This window comes from Podarcis pityusensis (assembly GCF_964106645.2).
Source record: "Podarcis pityusensis genome assembly, chromosome: 3".
Taxonomy (NCBI): Eukaryota; Metazoa; Chordata; class Lepidosauria; order Squamata; family Lacertidae; genus Podarcis; species Podarcis pityusensis.
In genome coordinates this window covers 17,322,948-17,341,336 of record NC_138026.1, presented here as the reverse complement: position 1 = coordinate 17,341,336, position 18,389 = coordinate 17,322,948, and the positions used below count along the sequence as shown (strand labels likewise).

Sequence of the window (18,389 nt, the reverse complement as noted above, 5' to 3'; positions counted from 1 at the left end):
GGGGCTCCGAGGGCGATGGCCGCCACTGCCGCCGCGGTGGTTGTGGCCGCGGCTGTGGGCGGAGGGCTGCTGCTCCTCGCCCGGCGCCTCTGGCCGGCGGCGGCCGCGGGGAAGGGCAGCGCTACGGCCGCCGCCGCCGCTGCCTTGTGCTGGATGGAGGGCAAGACGGTGATCATCACGGGCGCCAACAGCGGCCTGGGCCGGGCGGCGGCGGCCGAGCTGCTGAGGCGCCGCGCGAGGGTCATCATGGCCTGCCGGGACCCGGCGCGCGCCGAGGAGGCGGCCCGGGAGCTGCGCGCCGAGATGGGCCTGAGCTCGAGGGAAAGAGGAGGAGGAGGAGGCCGAGGGGAGCTGGTGGTCCGCCAGCTGGACTTGGCCTCGCTGGGCTCCGTGCGCCGCTTCTGCCAGCAGGTGCTGCAGGTAAAGAGACAGGCCCGTCTGGCTGGGCTGCAGCTAAAGAGCTGCTATTATTATTATTATTATTATTATTAGCATTTATACATACATACCCGGCCCATCTGGCTGGGCTGTAGCTAAAGAGCAATTATTATTATTATTATTATTATTATTACCCTGCCCATTTGGCTGGGCCGCAGCTAAAGAGCTGCTATTGTTAATAATAATAATAATAATAATAATAATAATAACATCATTTATTTATACATACATACATACCCGGCCCATCTGGTAAAGAGCAATCATCATTAATATTATTATTAATAATACTATGCCCATCTGGCTGGGCTGCAGCTAAAGAGCTGCCATTATTATTACTGTTACTGTTACTATTATTATATACCCTGCCCATCTGACTGGGATACACCTAAAGAGCTACCACTATTATTATTAATAATAATACCCTGCCCATCTGGCTGGGTTCCAGGTAAAGAGCTATGATTATGATTTATACCATCTGGCTGGGCTGCAGCTAAAGAGCTGCCATTATTATTATTATTATTATTATTATTATTATTATCTCCCACCCATCTGGCTGGGCTGCTGCTAAAGACCCTTCACCTTTGATCCCAACTGACTGAGGTATAGAATTTCAGAATAAATAAGTGGGGCTTTCTTCTAAGTATGCATGTCTTGGGGTCCAGAGTTCAAGGGACCACAGAGTCAAAACAATTGTCGAGTCGGAAGGGACCGCAAGGGTCATCTAGCCCAACCCCCTGCAATGCAGGGATCTTTTGCCTAACTTGGGGCTCGAATCCACAACCCTGAGATTAAGAGCCCCATGCTCTACCAACTGAGCTGTCCGATGTATGCCTAAGATTTTATTGGTAGCTCCCTTCATCTGTAGTTGTTGCTGTTTAATGTAGCAGTCTACCCAAATGGCACAGCACAAAATGGTTTCCTCTTTGCGCCATAAGCATTAACAGTGAGAATATATCTTTGCTGAATCTGAAATGCAGACTAGCCAGTATGAGGGCGGTTACAGCCTGATCCTATTGATTTAAAGACAGACAACCGCAGGGTGGATAGAGAAGAGGAGCAGGTTGATCTGGTTTGGGCCTTGCTTGTATCAGATGCAAACTTGTTTTGTGAAGTACACACAGTATCCTTTTTCCAAGAAGAATGACATGTCAGTAATAAATCTTAGAATTTATTATCACAAAAGCGAGAGAAGAGTATGTTACATATATAGGAAAATAGAATCCAGTACATCTGAAGGGGACAGATACAGCAATATCATTCATAAAAGAGCATTTGACCTTCCAATGTCAAATCTTGCCATGCAACTATTAATAGCATCAAAAGAGAGTAAAACTGTGACAATTTAGCAGAAACAACAAAGCCATAAGCTGTATTTGTTTTGCATTCCTTGGAAAGTCACTGGAAGTCTCCTTTCACCCAGTAGTCAATAAGTGATCAATTAAATATGAGATTAAATATGAGAAGAGTGTCTGGTCACACCAAATGAGCCAGTTTAAGAGCTTGCACTCTTGTATGTTTTTGGAGATACGATATTTTGAAATAACAGACCTGACAATCCTGGTGCTTCTGTATAGGTAAATATTATTAGTGAACGAGACTGCAGTCCTGTCCCTGCTTACCTGGGAGTAATCCCCACTGAATTCATTAGGACTTAGTTCTGAGGAGACATGAATAGCGTTGCACTGTAAATGGCTTGTGTTTCAGCAGTTGGAGTGTTCTCCAATAACATTTAATTGCTATTAAAAGTGAGATGAGTTGCAGAACTTGTATGTGTTAGGCCATGCTGCTTGTGAAGTGTTTTTGATTGCATTTTTTCTTTCCCCCCTCACTTTCCCCAAAGATTATCAGAGAGGGGCAAAATGCCCCTCTTTTGTATCACAAACCTGTGACATCGGCTAAGCTGAGAGAATGATTGAAACATAGAAAGTCACCTAGGGAGAGTTTAATGACAGAGGAAATTTGAACCCAGTAACGGTCCAAGTCTACATTGAGGGTGGTCAACTAGTAGCCTTAGGCTCACGTGCTGCCCTCAGCCTAATTTCAAGCAGCCTTTGGTCTGCCTTTCATGAGGCAAAAAGGAGAGAAAAGGAGGTGGCTGAGAGGGGGGGAAGAGACAAAGGAGCGGCAGAAAGTGGGAGAAAAGAGCGTGGGCCTACCCACCGCTAGTACAGTGGTACCTCGGGTTACATACGCTTCAGGTTACATAGGCTTCAGGTTACAGACTCCGCTAACCCAGAAATAGTACCTTAGGTTAAGAACTTTGCTTCAGGATGAGAACAGAAATTGTGCTCCGGCGGCGCGGCAGCAGCAGGAGGCCCCATTAGCTAAAGTGGTGCTTCAGGTTAAGAACAGTTTCAGGTTAAGAACAGACCTCCGGAACGAATTAAGTACTTAACCTGAGGTACCACTGTATGTCCCATCCCAACAAATAACCCTAAGAGAAAAAACATTGACAGGAAAAAAAGGTCAATAGGTTCAGGTTGGAGTGAGCGGAAAATCAAAATGGTGTGTGGCCAAATCAATAAAGGTATTGGTAGCATTGGAAGTGGTCAACTGTAAAGGGCTTCACTTTTAAGGGATCAAACTTTTTAATCTTTATTTTTTTAAAAATGAATAATTTTAATATTATTGCATTAGTATGTCTGACTACTTTTCCTCTCTGTTGTGTAAAGGAAGAGTCTAGGCTGGATGTCCTGATCAACAACGCAGGGATATTCCAGTGTCCCTATATGAAGACGGAGGACGGCTTTGAGATGCAGTTTGGCGTCAACCACTTGGGGCACTTCTTGCTCACAAACCTCCTCCTTGGACTTCTGAAAAGCTCTGCTCCCAGCAGGATTGTGGTGGTTTCCTCCAAGCTTTACAAATACGGCGAGATCAACTTTGATGACTTGAACAGTGAGCTAAATTACAATAAAAGCTTTGCTTATAGTCGGAGTAAACTGGCCAACATACTGTTCACTAGGGAATTAGCCCGTCGCTTAGAGAACACAGGGGTCACGGTCAATGTGCTCCATCCCGGTATTGTCAGAACAAATCTAGGCAGACATATACATATCCCTTTGCTAGCCAAGCCCCTCTTCAATTTGGTATCTTGGGCTTTCTTCAAAACCCCTCTGGAAGGAGCCCAGACTTCAATTTATCTGGCCTCCTCCCCCGAAGTAGAGGGTGTATCTGGGAAATATTTTGGAAACTGCAAGGAGGAACAACTGTTGCCCAATGCCATGGATGATTTGGTTGCAAGGAAACTATGGGATATCAGTGAAGTGATGGTGGGGCTATTAAAATAAAGGTCAAGGAGAAGCACTGTATCAAAATAGTGTCAATAGATAGTCTTGCAGAATTTACAGTTTCTTGCTTCTGTTATCTTGCCTCATTGCAACAGATGGAGCCCAAGTTATTTTGCATCTCTGGCTGGGATTTATCACAATCAATGCAGACTGTGTTTGGTTTTTTTAAGAGAAAATATCAGAATAAATTAATATTTAAAGAAAATAATTAGAGGTGGAGGTTTTTGTATATTTTGGGCTGAAGGGAGTTTTTTGCTGTTCTGCAAACAAAACGGAAAGTTGTCTGCTTTCGTAGGTGTTTTCTGATAGTTCAGTGCTTCATATCCGAATTAGCTGTGCATGGTACTGTATATGAAATATGTGGCAGCTTCATTTTTGTGCTCCAAAAAGGAATTCCAAGAATATAAGACAGAGAAAATCACCTGTGAATCGCTCAAGACAATGAGTGTTTTTCTGCTTTGGTAAGAAAACCCAGCTGAAAACAGCTTGGTATGATGTAATAGCACCATTGTACACTGACTGTTCTCTAGACATCTCTAGGAACAGTATTCCGGATGCAGATGATAGCATATTTTAGTCAATAATTGATGTATGCGTAACAATGGATTGCATCTTTGATGTTGTCTGACTTTGCAAAGCAGTTATTGCATTATTGCAGTCCTCCACCACCTCAACTAGGACCTCTTACTTCAGGTATGCTTCTTTGGCTAGCAGCACTTCACAGATCACATTTAGTCAAAACCTTTTAGGTTTAGTGTATGGCACAGGTGCAAATTGCTGCTTTGCACTTGCTTACCAAGTCCCGATCCACAACTGGCTTTCTGTTTGTTACGTTTGCACACCTGAAGTGAGTACGTGGTTCTTCCAGAATCAGTAAGCCATGACGTGGCATTCCTACACTTCTTAGCTGAGACTGACCTTTAGCACAGTTGTGTGTTAAGAAAGTTTCACTTATATCCATGGAACATTATAATATAATACAGTGTTTTGCACGGATTCACATACATCGATTTTATGTCCTTGGAGTTATTTTGAGTGATTTATACTAACAAAATACGAATGGGGCATCGCATAGAATCACAAACTAGAATCTCAGAGCAAATCACAAGAGGTGGGAGTGACACACAAATCATTATGCATAAAGTACAATTCACAAACGACCAAATTCCCACCTGTGATTGCATTAATGGTGAATTGTGACCTAAGCTGCTGTAGCCCACTTGGCAATTTAATGCTTTTACAAACTACAGGCCAAACACAGTGATTCTGAGCTTGTTCCTTAGAAGTAAACGTATCTCAGATTGAAGTGTAAATTGGCTGGCGTGGGTTTTGAGTCATTGGACTAATAAGCTGCCATCTAAGTTTGCACTACAATACAAGAACACTGACCCAAATTTTATATACATATGCACGGATACAGAACACCCACCCTCACTATCGGTCTAAACTTGTCTTGAATTAACACCCACCATGAATTTTCATATAGATTCTCTGCTATGCAGAGTCACTTTTCACAGTATTTAGGATTGAGTTTAGTTACCTAAATGTGCCTCCTTTTGTTGTACATAAATAAAGGTATATCTTAAACAAACACATAGCAAAGTTATCTGTGTGCATCATTGTTGTGTTTCCTTATTTAAATTAAAAGCTTTGAAATGCTTAATCTACGTTTGTGAGGCTAGCAGGTAAGAGGGAGAGAGCACAAAGTGCCAGAATAAAAGAGGAGCAGTACAGTGGTACCTCGAGTTACGTACTTAATTCATTCCGGAGGTCCGTTCTTAACCTGAAACTGTTCTTAACCTGAAGCACCACTTCAGCTAATGGGGCCTCCTGCTGCCGCCGCGCCACCGGAGCACGATTTCTGTTCTTAACCTGAAGCAGAGTTCTTAACCTGAAGCACTATTTCTGGGTTAGCGGAGTCTGTAACCTGAAGCGTATGTAACCCAAGGTACCACTGTATTTAAGAAACAAACCAAAGGTTAGAAAACTTACAAGAGCCTGCAAGCCTCTTTCCAACGAAGGAATGCTTGGGATGCTACTTCTGAGCATGTTTGTAATGTCCATGAAGGCTAAATTGGAAAGACGACATTTGCCCTGTCTGAAACCCTAGACCACCTTCTATGAGAGCCAGCCTCAATGAGCTTAGTGGGACTTCTGTTTGAGGAGGCGTGTTCAGGATTGTATTGTCTTTAGCATACTTAACAAGAGAGGAGGCTGCAGTCCTAGGCATGCTTGGAGTAAGTCCCATTCAACACAATGGGGTTCACTGCTAAGCACAATATTGGTATTACTAACAGCACAATAGCTTTCAAAAATAAATCCCACAGTTCAGGGACCTTTGCTATGCAATCCTGTGGCACATCTACTCAGGAATGTGCAGAGGGTTCTGCTACAAGGGCCACTGAACTCGATGGGATTTGTTTTTGAAGAAGGATGTTTAGTATTGTGCAGCAATTATCCTTATATGCTGGATTCTAAATAGAATTATACCTGATACTTGCATCCTAGGATTGCACAAAGATGTTTGAAGGCAGCTCGTCCTGTGCTTGGGTATACACATTAAATCCAGTGTTATGCTTCTTGAAGGAGTATCTCTACCCCTTTGAGTGACAGTTGTAACAGGTCACTGGTTACGCACAAATGTAAAAAAAAGAAAAAAGAAGAATCACGCTCCAAAGCTTTTTTTCAGGGAACTCTTCAAGCCATTTAAAGAAGCAGTTACCAATAGACCATACAGTTGCTTCTGCAAAGTCCCCAGTTTGGGCAAGTTACTGCTGCAGCGTGGGTGGAGGGTGGCGTGACAAGATGCCACCATCTTCAAACACTGAGGCTGCCACTGGTACTATGAGCAGAAGGAGGGCTGTGATTATGTGGTGGGGCCTAGACAACCCAGAGATATGCAATGGAGAGCTAAGAACAACTGGAAAACTAGCTGTTGAAATGGTGTATTACATGAGGCTTATAGTGGGCTCCTATGAGTGCATATGCGTTATTTTTTATGCATTTAAGGTATTTTAAAGGTAAAGGGACCCCTGACAGTTAAGTCCAGCAGCGAATGACTCTGGGGTTGCGTCGCTCATCTTGCTTTACAGGCCGAGGGAGCCGACATTTGTCTGCTCTGCAGACAGTTTTTCTGGTTCATGTGGCCAGCATGTCAGCCGCTTCTGGTGCAATGGAACACCGACACCAGAGCTGTGCATGGAAACGCCGTTTACCTTCCCGCCGGAGCGATACCTATTTATCTACTTGCACTTTTTGGCGTGCTTTCAAACTGCTAGTTTGGCAGGAGCTGGGACCGAGCAATGGGAGCTCACCCCATCACGGGGATTTGAACTGCCAACCTTTTGATCGGCAAGCCCAAGGCTCAGTGGTTTAGACCACAGCGCCACCTGGAATATATTTTTAGCCTACTCTTTATTGCAACCGATTGTGGCGTGGGGGTGCAGTACCATGAATCAAAACCACAATACAGTATTGTAAAAAAGGCAGAAAAAAGCACCAGTGATAATAGGAAAACCTGACCTGGGCATTAATACCCTGCAATGGCCTGCTCCAAAAAATAGGTCTCCCATTGGCACCAGAAATTTACATGTCTCAGATGGGAGGGTATGGCATATTTGGAGCATCGCTGCTGGCATGCAGTCCCCAACCATATCCCTCTGAGATTATGTCTGCATTTTAGGAGGGAAGATTACCAACCCCTATAATAAACCTTTTTTTAGGTCATTTATGCCGGGATGCCATTGACTTCTGAATAATCTGGAGAAGTTTTAGTTCTAGAGGCAAATAGACTTGGTTCTTTTATATGTGCATTTGCCATTCGTAATGATGTATATGGGAATAAGTGTTGAAATAATGGGATTTGCTTCTAAGTATAATAGGCTTAGAACTAGGGTGTCGGGAAATGACTTGATTTCCCAGTTGAACAACCTTGATACTTTTCCCATTTAAGGTGATTGGAAGGGGAGGAGGTTTAAATTCCAAATGTATTTTAAAAAATACCTTGTTCTTTGCTTTTCACATAAGGCCCCCTTCCCCGGCCTAATCTTCCAGGCATTCTTCACCTGGCAAAACAGTCCAGGAGACCTAGACAGAATATTATTTTTGAGAATGGAGCTGTTGTTTTCTGTAGCAGAAAATGGCCCCATTCCATCTCCTCTCCCAGCAACCACCAGCACCCTCGTTTCTGCTGTGACTGGCTTAAGATCTAAGAACTTAAATGAATATTGACTCGATTCCAAGTATCCTAAACATCATCCAGGAAAAGAAAAAAGGGGGGGGGGACCCCTGTTACTGATCATTCTTCAAAAGGTAAGCATGGTAGGTGTGTTTTTTTCCTAAATTCAGCAAATGCCTTGCTCCATTTTGGAATTATTGCCTTTTTAAATATTTGAAAGTAATTAATGAATGTTTGTATGTGTGTAAGTACTAGGTGCTATGCTGGAAATAGTCTTGAAACCTGTGCAGGGAGAAAAAGCAGGAGTCTAATTAGCTGAGTCTCATACTGCATTTAGGTAGCACCCCCAGTACTAAGGGATGCGGGTGGCGCTGTGGGTTAAACCACAGAGCCTAGGACTTGCCGATCAGAAGGTCGGCGTTCGAATCCCCGTTGCTCGGTCCCTGCTCCTGCCAACCTAGCAGTTCGAAAGCACATCAAAGTGCAAGTAGATAAATAGGTACTGCTCCGGCGGGAAGGTAAACGGTGTTTCCATGCGCCGCTCTGGTTCGCCAGAAGCGGCTTAGTCATGCTGGCCACATGACCCGGAAGCTGAACGCCGGCTCCCTCAGCCAATAAAGCGAGATGAGCGCCGCAACCCCAGAGTCGGTCACGACTGGACCTAATGGTCAGGGGTCCCTTTACCTTTACCTTTTACCCAGTACTAAGTGGTACTACAGGTTGCCCTTTTTCAATTTTGCAGCTTGCTGAAAGATTACCAAGGGGATTCTAGATTGCACAAGCAGGTTTGGGGGTGATACTATCTGCTGTGTTTGCTTCTGCAGCCCTTTACTCAGCTGTACATCTGCAAACAAATAAGATACTACAAAATACCACAAGTTTGCAGCATGTGGGTTCTACTAACTTTCCAGCTCGTTTGGAGTCTTAATAAAAGAGCCAGGACAGCTTAAGAAAACCTTGATATCAGCCCTTGTTACTGATAGCCAGTGATACTGTTGCACAGATCAGTGATGGGGAACCTTTGATTCTCCAGATGTTGGATTGCAACTCCCATCATCTCTGGGGCAGATGGGAGCTGAGGCATATCTGGAAGGCCATAGGTTCCGTATTCCTGGCATAGATACTCCAGGCTAACTGTAACACCTGAAATGAGTGCAAGCTTTGGAAGATCTTTATTAAGGCCGCAAACACCTGTGGTTTATCTGGGCAAGTGTCCATATTCAGCATATCCTGAAAGCAAACTATGCAGTCTCTTTTGTCAGCTTGTATGGTATTTCTATGCAGGCATCGGGTCACACCCAGTCCATAATCTTAAAGAAGAAGCATTCTTAACACATGGAAAACTGATCAAACATCCACTTCTACAATGCAACAGGCCAACAAGAACCCTATGTGTTCTTAATGCTAGCACATTCACCGCTACTTGCTGTGATGCCTGCGAAAGGTTCCAGTAAATATCGTCTCAAAAATTCACAATGTCTAGTGGGGGATGGGGCGGTGCTCGTGCCATTTTTGGTTCCCAATTCTTTTTCTTCTCTTGGATGTGGCAGCCATTGGAAGTTATGCCACACAACTGATGGCAGCCATTTTGTGACGGGCGTTTCTCAAAATTCCAAATGTGCCCATTGGCCCAAAATGGTCGGTGACCTCTGCCTTACAGTGACCCGAGGCAGCAACATGTTTTCTTCCAGTTATCAATGGTTACTCACTGGAAGATTGGCAAAGGTTTTGGCGGCTCGTATTTCCTGGAATCTGAGCAAGGTCTAAGACAGGGGTCAGCCAACTTTTTCAGCAGGGGACCGGTCCACTGTCTCTCAGACCTTGTGGGGTGCCGGACTATATTTGGGGGGGGGTGGTGGTGAAATGAACGAATTCCTATGCCCCACAAATAACCCAGAGATGCATTTTAAATAAAAGGACACATTCTACTCATGTAAAAACATGCTGATTTCTGGACATCCGCGGGCCAGATTTAGAAGGCGATTGGGCCAGATCTGGCCCCCAGGCCTTAGTTTGCCTACCCATGACCTAAGAGATGGGAAATCAATGTTTAAGCATCAATTAACGGCTGGAGGGTTGGCAAACCTTCCTGTCTCCTTTTCATTGCTGTACTTTTCATATGGCAACAGGCCAATCTCAGGTACATCACGTCCTGCTTTCTCCTTCCAAAGAGAACGGACCCTGACATTCTCTGGAACTTCCCACCAGTTGGGAAAGTGAGAGAAAGTGACACTTGTCTCTCACACTGACATCATTGGGTCGTCCTTCCAAGTGAATGTACTTCGGAGCAGATTGTGTCAGTGAGTCGCCGGTGAGGGAGAACTCAATTGTCCGGCCACTTTCTGCCAGTGAGATTCGTTGCATCTGAGAAACTTTACTGTGCTTTCATGTCAGTTTTCATCACAGGTTCATTCTGAATCCACAAGAGCAGGGCCCTGGCTTTTACTGAACCGATTAACTTGAAAGGCAACACTTCCATTGTGCGTTTGGACCTTTCGTCAGATTAAAACAGCTTGCCAGTTCCCTGGGACCAGTGAGCAAACTGACTGCAAAGCATGTTGTTTGTTTTAAAACTGCAGTGGGGCATGCCTGTGTGTTTGTGCACGGGCTTAACAGAGAGCTCTGCTTTATATCCATGAATTACAGCATTGTTTCTCATTAACTTCCAATTTACTGATCTCCTGCTTTTTCATTTGTGCCACAGTCATTTGATTTCTGAGGAAGGATCGTAATTGTTTGCTCTCTCAGGCTTTTGCTTGTGTCCGCTTAACACATGGACAATGACAATTAGTGTCCCTACACACACACACACACACACACACATTTTAAAAGGCCATTTTGTAAGAAGTGGGTTTGTGCTCTGTGTTCTTCTGTATATTTTTCTGACTTAGCTTGTTCTGCTGGCTATAGGCTCAAGATTGTATATGGTGTCAAAGCCAGCTTTGATCTAGTCCAATAGCCTAATGTTTTTTGTAAAGATCTGGCCGAAGAGGAACAGTAAGGTTCTAGATTTAAAGGAGAGGAATTGCATGGTTCTAGATTTGAGGAGAGACACATAAAAGAAAAAGGAATGGAATGTCTCTGGAACATTTAGCTATTGGAATGAAACCTGGCCTGTACATTCAATACATCTGTTTTTCAAGTTCGAAGATGTCACAGCTCTCCACCCCCCCTTTTTTTTTTGAGGGAAGAGCTCATTTTGAACACGCCCAGTAATGTTGGACGTTTTGTTCTGTGTTACTTTTGCATGTTTTTACCCATAAATGCATTTTACCCATAAATGCAAGAGAGCCAGTGTGGTGTAGTGGTTAAGAGCAGTGGACTCATAATCTGGTGAACCGGGTTTGCGTTCCCGCTCCTCCACATGCAACTGCTGGGTGACCTTGGGCTAGTCACACTTCTCTGAAGTCTCTCAGCCTCACTCACCTCACAGAGTGTTTGTTGTGGGGGAGGAAGGGAAAGGAGAATGTTAGCTGCTTTGAGACTCCTTAGGGTAGTGATAAAGCGGGATATGAAATCTAAACTCTTCTTCTTAATTCTGCATTTCAGCACCAGGTGTTGAAATTTTGCATCTCCTAACAATTTTGCACCCAGGGCAACCACCCCTGGGGGTCCCCATGTTGTGATCCCCCATGCTATGATCCTGTACAGTATGCCTCTGAATGCCAGTTGCCAGAAGCACAAGGGGGGAGCATGCTTTTGTGCTCACATCCTGCTCGTGGGTTTCTCTCAGGCATCTGGCTGGTCACTATGAGTACAGTAAAAGGTAAAGGACCCCTGGATGGTTTAGTCCAGTCAAAGGCGACTGTGGGATGCAGCGCTCATCTTGCTTTCAGGCCGAGAGAGTCGGCGTTTGTCCACAGACACCTTTCCGGGTCATGTGGCCAGCATGACTAAACTGCTTCTGGTGCAATGGGACACCGTGACAGAAACCAGAGCGCATGGAAACGCCATTTACCTTCCCACCACAGCGGTACCTATTTATCTACTTGCACTGGTGTGCTTTCGAACTGCAAGTTGGCAGGAGCTGGGACAGAGCAATGGGAGCTCACCCCATCGCAGGGATTCGAACTGCCAACCTTCTGATCAGCAAGCCCAAGAGGCTCAGTGGTTTAGACCACAGCGCCACCTGAATCCCTACTGTGAGTGCAGAATGCTGGACCAGGTGGGCTTTCTTTGGTTTGATCCAGCAGAGCTCCTTTTATGTTCTTATGACTAGCAATGGCAGGGAGACGGGTTGTTCTGCTTTTCAGCCTTCTGCTTCAGCGTTCCTATAATAAGCAACACACTGTTCTCCAATAAATTCAATGAAAATCAGGCTTCACACTTTTGATTCCTTTGGCCTTTAATTTATTTTATTTCATTTCAAGGAGCATAAAACGCACGCTTTTATATATTTATTTCCAGAAATCCTATTTTCCCAGCACTTCTCATGTAACACAAAGTTAACCAGAAAAAGAGTAAAAATCCTTGGAGATCACCTTTAAGCTTTGTGGAAAAAACTTCATCGGCTCAGAGCAATCAAAGTGATGGGGACCAGATACGTTAAGGAGACACTCTATTAGGTTGTATTCCCATTGGGCTAAACTAACTATTATTAATTCAGTGCCTGAAGTATTACAAATGTGCCCCATTAGTGCAATCGACCATCTGGCTAGGCTCACTGCGTAGGAAGCCAGGCTGTTCCAAGTATTCAGATACAGCACACTATTTTGGAAGTACTGGAAGAATCTGTTGGCACATAAACCAATAAAATAGAAATAGAAACCCTATCAGTAATAATCAAAGCTACAACTCTGGAATGCATGCCGGCGTATGTGGCAAAGTACACTGGTACCTCGAGTTAAGTACTTAATTCGTTCCGGAGGTCCGTTATTAACCTGAAACTGTTCTTAACCTGAAGCACCACTTTAGCTAATGGGGCCTCCTGCTGCCGCCGTGCCGCCGGAGCACAATTTCTGTTCTCATCCTGAAGCAAAGTTCTTAACCCGAGGTAATATTTCTGGGTTAGTGGAGTCTGTAACCTGAAGCGTATGTAACCCGAGGTACCACTGTATATGGAATGGGGGCAGCACCCAGCAAGGATCCTGCCAATTCTCTATAAAATGTCTGAGGTGGGAGAAGACGGATTTAAAATGCCAACGTAAGTAAGTGGGGGGCTTGGTGCTCTTGCTCATATTGTTTCACCCTGTGAGAAAGGAGGAGCAGTCCCATTGGGAGTCAAATAGCTTTTTTTAAAAAACAACAACATCAGAGGGATGAATGTATGAGGGAGCAGGGCTGGTCCAAGACATTTTGGCGCCTGAGGGAAACCACAAAATGGCTCTCCTTTCTCTTGTGAGTGAAGATCTCCATCAGGAACCAGAGGGGAATGAAGATCTACATCAGGATCTGTGGCCCTGTGGATCCTGCCGCCTGAGGCAGTTACCTCACCTTGCCTCATGGTTGGGCTGGCCCCGGAAGGGAGGATTCTGCTCCCTTCTTCTACCTGCCCAGTCTGTGCTTTAATTCACCCACTCCACCACTGAGATACGGTGCGACCTCATCGTCACATGGACAAATAATACGTACGGTGAATTGGGAGCACAGTGCAGCCAGAATGTTCCATGTTTTAAGATTGCTTAATGTCCTTCAGTGTACCCGAAGGAGTGTCTCCACCCCCATCATTCAGCCCAGACACTGATATCCAGCTCTGAGGGTCTTCTGGCGGTTCCCTCATTGCGAGAAGTGAAGCTACAGGGAACCAGGCAGAGGGCCTTCTCGGTAGTGGCGCCCGTCCTGTGGAACGCCCTCCCATCAGATGTCAAGGTAATAAACAACTACCTGACTTTTAGACGACATCTGAAGGCAGCCCTGTTTAGGGAAGTTTTTAATGTTTGGTGTTTTATCATATTTTTAATATTCTGTTGGGAGCAGCCCAGAGTGGCTGGGGAAACCCAGCCAGATGGGCAGGGTATAAATTATAATTATTATAATTATTATTATTATTATTATTATTATTGATAACACTAGTACAGGGTTGCCAACCTTTGGGGGCTTGGGGGCACATTTACCCACTTTAGTCATGGGTATCACACACACACACACACGACAACCCATTCTTTGGGCTACAATAGATTGCTTCTTTCAAGCCTGATTTATTGGGGTGGGGGGAATCTCTGAAGATGCAAGGTAAGGCTTTCTGTGCAGCCATGTGCGCCACATTGGCAATCTCTGCACTAGCAAAATGTCTGCCGTTATGGCCTCTCACTTGGGTTATGCGTGACCTGTATCCCTTTGACTGCATGTGTTCTCAAAAGTTACAAAGCTGGAATGGAAACAGTGGAACGAGAAGAGCCATATGTAGACAGCTGGCCTTTCAGCAGAGATATTGAGCGACCTCGCTTTCCATCTCTCAGCTGCAGCCTGATGGAATGGCTGTTGCCAGGTCACTGTGAAGAAAGGATGGGCCTGATGAATCGGGTCTCTTGGGAGAACCCATTGGAGTGATTCTCTCCTTCCTTCTCTCCCTCTCTCAAATGAAGCCTGATGGAATTGAGAGAGTAGAGAATTACACCCTCAGTCACAACTGCAATGGAAGATTAAGGTGGAATCTAGACACATACAAAAAACCTTGTGAAAATGTGTGTGTTGTTAGCGTTTTGAAAAAATATATCAAATTTGCCACAAGCTTCCCATTGCCATTTAGTGTCACATTTATATAATGCACTTAAAACACACTTTAAACGTTATATTTGCAGCTGTATAGCTGAGTCCCGAATCTATTCTCCAAGTCTGCCGACTCCAGCCATTGAGAATAAAGCCAGCAGTTCTCTTCACAAAGCCACATCTTGGCTTCTGCTTCTTGGTGGCACTGATGTGACAGAACTTGACTGCTATGTAGATGCTACACCGGTCACCTTAACAACGAACATGCTGACATAGAAAACCAAACCTCAGGCATTAAAGTATAGCGGACACAGGCAGCTATACTGCTTCAGTATCATCCAGGAATGTATTGATGGATTTTGGAAAACTGTTGATTTGTTGTGGCATTCCACTTGGGAAAAAACAAAATAAAATCAATACAGGGTTGGATACAGACTAAGTTAGATATACAGTGGTACCTCGGTTTTTGAATGTAATCTGTTCTGGAAGACTGAGTTCTGAAACTTCTGAAAACCAAAAACTCAATAGCCAACAGCTAGGCCTCAGGTTCTTACACTCAGCGGAAGCCGCGTGGCATGTTCGACTTCCGAGGCTTGTTCGAAAACTGAAGCATTTACTTCTGGGTTTATGGCATTCAAAAACCAAATGTTCATCAACGAAGATGTTCGAAAACCAAGGTACTACTGTACTTAATTCCTGCTGAAATCAATGGGATGTGTCCTGAGCATGCCTGAAGGAGCATCTCCACTTCCATCGCTTCCATCCACTGAGGGTCTTCTGCTGGTTCCCTCACTGCGAGAAGCGAAGTTATAGGGAACCAGTAGAGGGCCTTCTCAGTAGTGGCGCCCTCCTTGTGGAACTCTCTCCCTTCAGCTGTCAAGTAGATAAAAAAACTACACAACTTTTAGAAGACATCTGAAAGCAACATCTGTATCAGGAAGTTTTTTGTATTTGTTGTTTTATTATGCTTTTATATGTGCTGTAAGCCACCCAGAGTGGCTGGGGAAACCCAGCCATATGGGCAGGGTATAAATAATAAAGCGTGTTCTCCCTCATGGAGAGCATGTGTTGCGGTGGGGGCTGACGAGACACCTCATTGTTGCTAGGCAAAAGGTTTGGCTATTTTTTTAAGCAGGGGCGGGGTGTTACTGGGGAAATTTATATGTTGCCATTTATTGACTGACAGCCCTATTTGCTAAATACATTGCAAGCAGCGACAAACTTCCTCTTTTCGCTGTGTGCTTCGGATCACCCCCCCCCCCCAAGGTTAGGCTGTTTGCTTGACCTTGCTATGCCTGTCATGGGGTCGTCTGCTTTGGGGCAGGGGCCCGGTAGGAATTTTGTCCATTTGGCTGATGGGCTGGTGCCATTTGGTTTTTGCCTACTGCGTAGCAAATCGTCACAATTTGTAAGGTTGCGGTTAGGCATTGGTTTGGGAATTGGTTGGTGGAGGGGTATGGATTTGGCTGTGCCTGCCCCCCCAAAATGCTGCTGCTGCTTCAAGGGTTTTCCGTTAAAGGAACCCAGGGGCTCCCCATGCTTTTGTCCGAACCCCCTGGCAAGGGGCTAGGGCCACGCAAGCCCCTGGGAGCATTCTGGGGAGAGGTGAGGCATGGCTCCCAGCCCCGTCTCTCTCCCCAGGTGACTTACCCTTTCTGACTTCGCGGGGGGTGCGAATGTCAGAGCTGTCCCCGTGCAGGGTCAGTTAGTGCTACCAATGCCTAAGCAACCACTCACATTGCTGTTATTTTAATAAAGTTGTGGCCAAAATTATGCCAAAACCCTTAAACAAAAATTAAGTGTCATTGTGTTTTTATTTGGGGTGTCTTGGGGACCTTGACGCACAAAAGCAGCAGCAGCAGCATACTGATTTCAGTGGGACCTACATGTATCTAACACATTTCCAATTCAACCCATAAAACTCACGGGCCCATGCAGGGCTTCAAACGAATGTCAGTTCTTCTTATCCAAGATGGTCGTCTGATCTTGGAGTCTTTGGTTATTCACCTCCTTCTGTTCTGTCCTCAGTTTCAGTTCCTCTTTTGCCCTCCATCCAGCTCCAGCTCCTTGTTTCCAAGGCTCTCATTTCTCCTGCTACTTCAATGACTACTGCTGAAGTTTCCCTCTAATTATCCGCTGCCCCCCCAAAAAACCTGATTTGCTTTCTAGACTAATTTGGCACTCAAATCCTGCCACTCCTAAACAGCCATGCTGGTTTCAAGCACCGCATAACATAGACCAGTGCCCCCAATACAGCCTTGTGGATCAAGGTCAGAATGACATCATCTGTCATCGGTGTTGGAGAAACAGCATGCGGACAATGGAAGACGTCTGAGTTATGTCACAATACTGGGATCAAAAGGAACATATTACAAATATTATAATAAGACCAGTGATTTCTTTTGAAAGGGAATGATCTGAAGTCACAAACATCTGCTTGAGAGTGCAAGGAGATTTTAAAAAGCCCAGTTATAAAAACATTCCAATTAAAGACTTGGAATGCATGGAATACTTTTCTAGCTATGTAAGTTGGTGCAACTGATAACGTAGCTTGACATGTTTTACATTATTTCAACTCCTTTTATTTGCATAAGGAATAGATAAACAGAAAGCACCTTTTAGATTTTCCAACTATTAACGTTATTGGTTAATAGTTAAATGATTGGTTAGCGTACAGTTCATCTGGTTTGATTAGCAGACTTTCTAAAAAAAACAACAGTTTTTAGTAACTTTTACCAACTGAATTGCAGGAAGAAATGTTATCATTATTTAACACACAATCCTTGATCAATAACCAATATCATTGTAGAACTGGGGGTGGGGGGCGGGCGGGGAGAGAGAGAGACTTGTTCCTTCATAAACCTTTTTAAATAAATATATCTATACCAGTCATTTACAATGAAACCAATAGTTTCATGGAATTATGGCTATTATCAACTCATTCAAATAGACATATTTAAGCATTCTATGCATATTTACATGGGAGTTAGGAGTCTTACTCCAACTGAGCTCAATTGTGATTTGCTTTTTGCATAGACATGCATAGGATCACACCACATAGCAGTTAATATATCCACCTTCTTTGTTGCTGTGCCACTAATAGTGTTTCCTTAGCCAACCACTCTGAAACTGATATGAATGTTGGCAGCTTCCAGTGTTTTGCAAATGCAATATTGGTAGCCACTAAAAGTTTCTCAGTAGACCTCATTAAATCTTTCAAAACCTTTATAAACCTTGGCCATGATCCAGCTATATCCAAACGCTACTTTTTTATGATATGTAATGTCCAGACTATATTCAAAATAAAACTTTACTTTAATAAATGTATAACTGAGAAAAACATATCTACGATCTCATGCTTATTCACTTTGTTTATTATAGAGAGCACAGGTTTCTCCCTATTAACATTTAGGGATCTTCCTCTGTCTGCTTCACCCCATACAGACCACACTGGCACACACCGTCCTCAGCAGCAGCCAGCGAAACTTCTCAGCAGCAATTCTCTTTCACAAACAGAGAGAGAGAAGAACAGAAAACAGTTAAAAATGACAGTTACTTGAATAACAGTCACAACAGAAGGGAATGCCTCGCTCATGTGACTCACAGTCAGCCAATCAGACGAGAGAGCTACTGCCAAAGGAAAAACCCGATGCTAAAAATACACAGCAATTCAACATAAGCACATTCTGTTCACAATTGGATCCCAGAAAGCAGACTTAGTTTAGAAAAGTAACATACACCTGGAAACTATCCCATAAAGAGACAGTCCTTTTGTCCTCTCTTGGCTGGAAGCCAAGAGAGCATCTTTGGCTAAGCAGATGTTGCTTCTTCGATGC

The 18,389-nt window shown here is 44.3% G+C and overlaps 1 protein-coding gene and 1 long non-coding RNA gene across 2 annotated transcripts in view; both read left to right on the top strand.

Moving 5' to 3' along the window:
- LOC308473561 (retinol dehydrogenase 14-like) lies at positions 1-5,319 on the top strand. The gene is made up of 2 exons (XM_080999300.1): positions 1-420; positions 3,111-5,319. Exons 1-2 carry the CDS (start codon positions 16-18, stop codon positions 3,726-3,728), a joined length of 1,023 nt encoding a protein of 340 aa, XP_080855426.1. The 5' UTR covers positions 1-15; the 3' UTR covers positions 3,729-5,319.
- A 7,033-nt stretch (positions 5,320-12,352) lies between these two features.
- LOC308473672 overlaps positions 12,353-18,389 on the top strand; it is a 63,659-nt gene continuing 57,622 nt past the window's right edge. Inside the window, exon 1 of the long non-coding RNA XR_013984175.1 lies at positions 12,353-13,713. This is a non-coding gene — a long non-coding RNA (uncharacterized lncRNA). The remainder of the gene's footprint in view (positions 13,714-18,389) is intronic.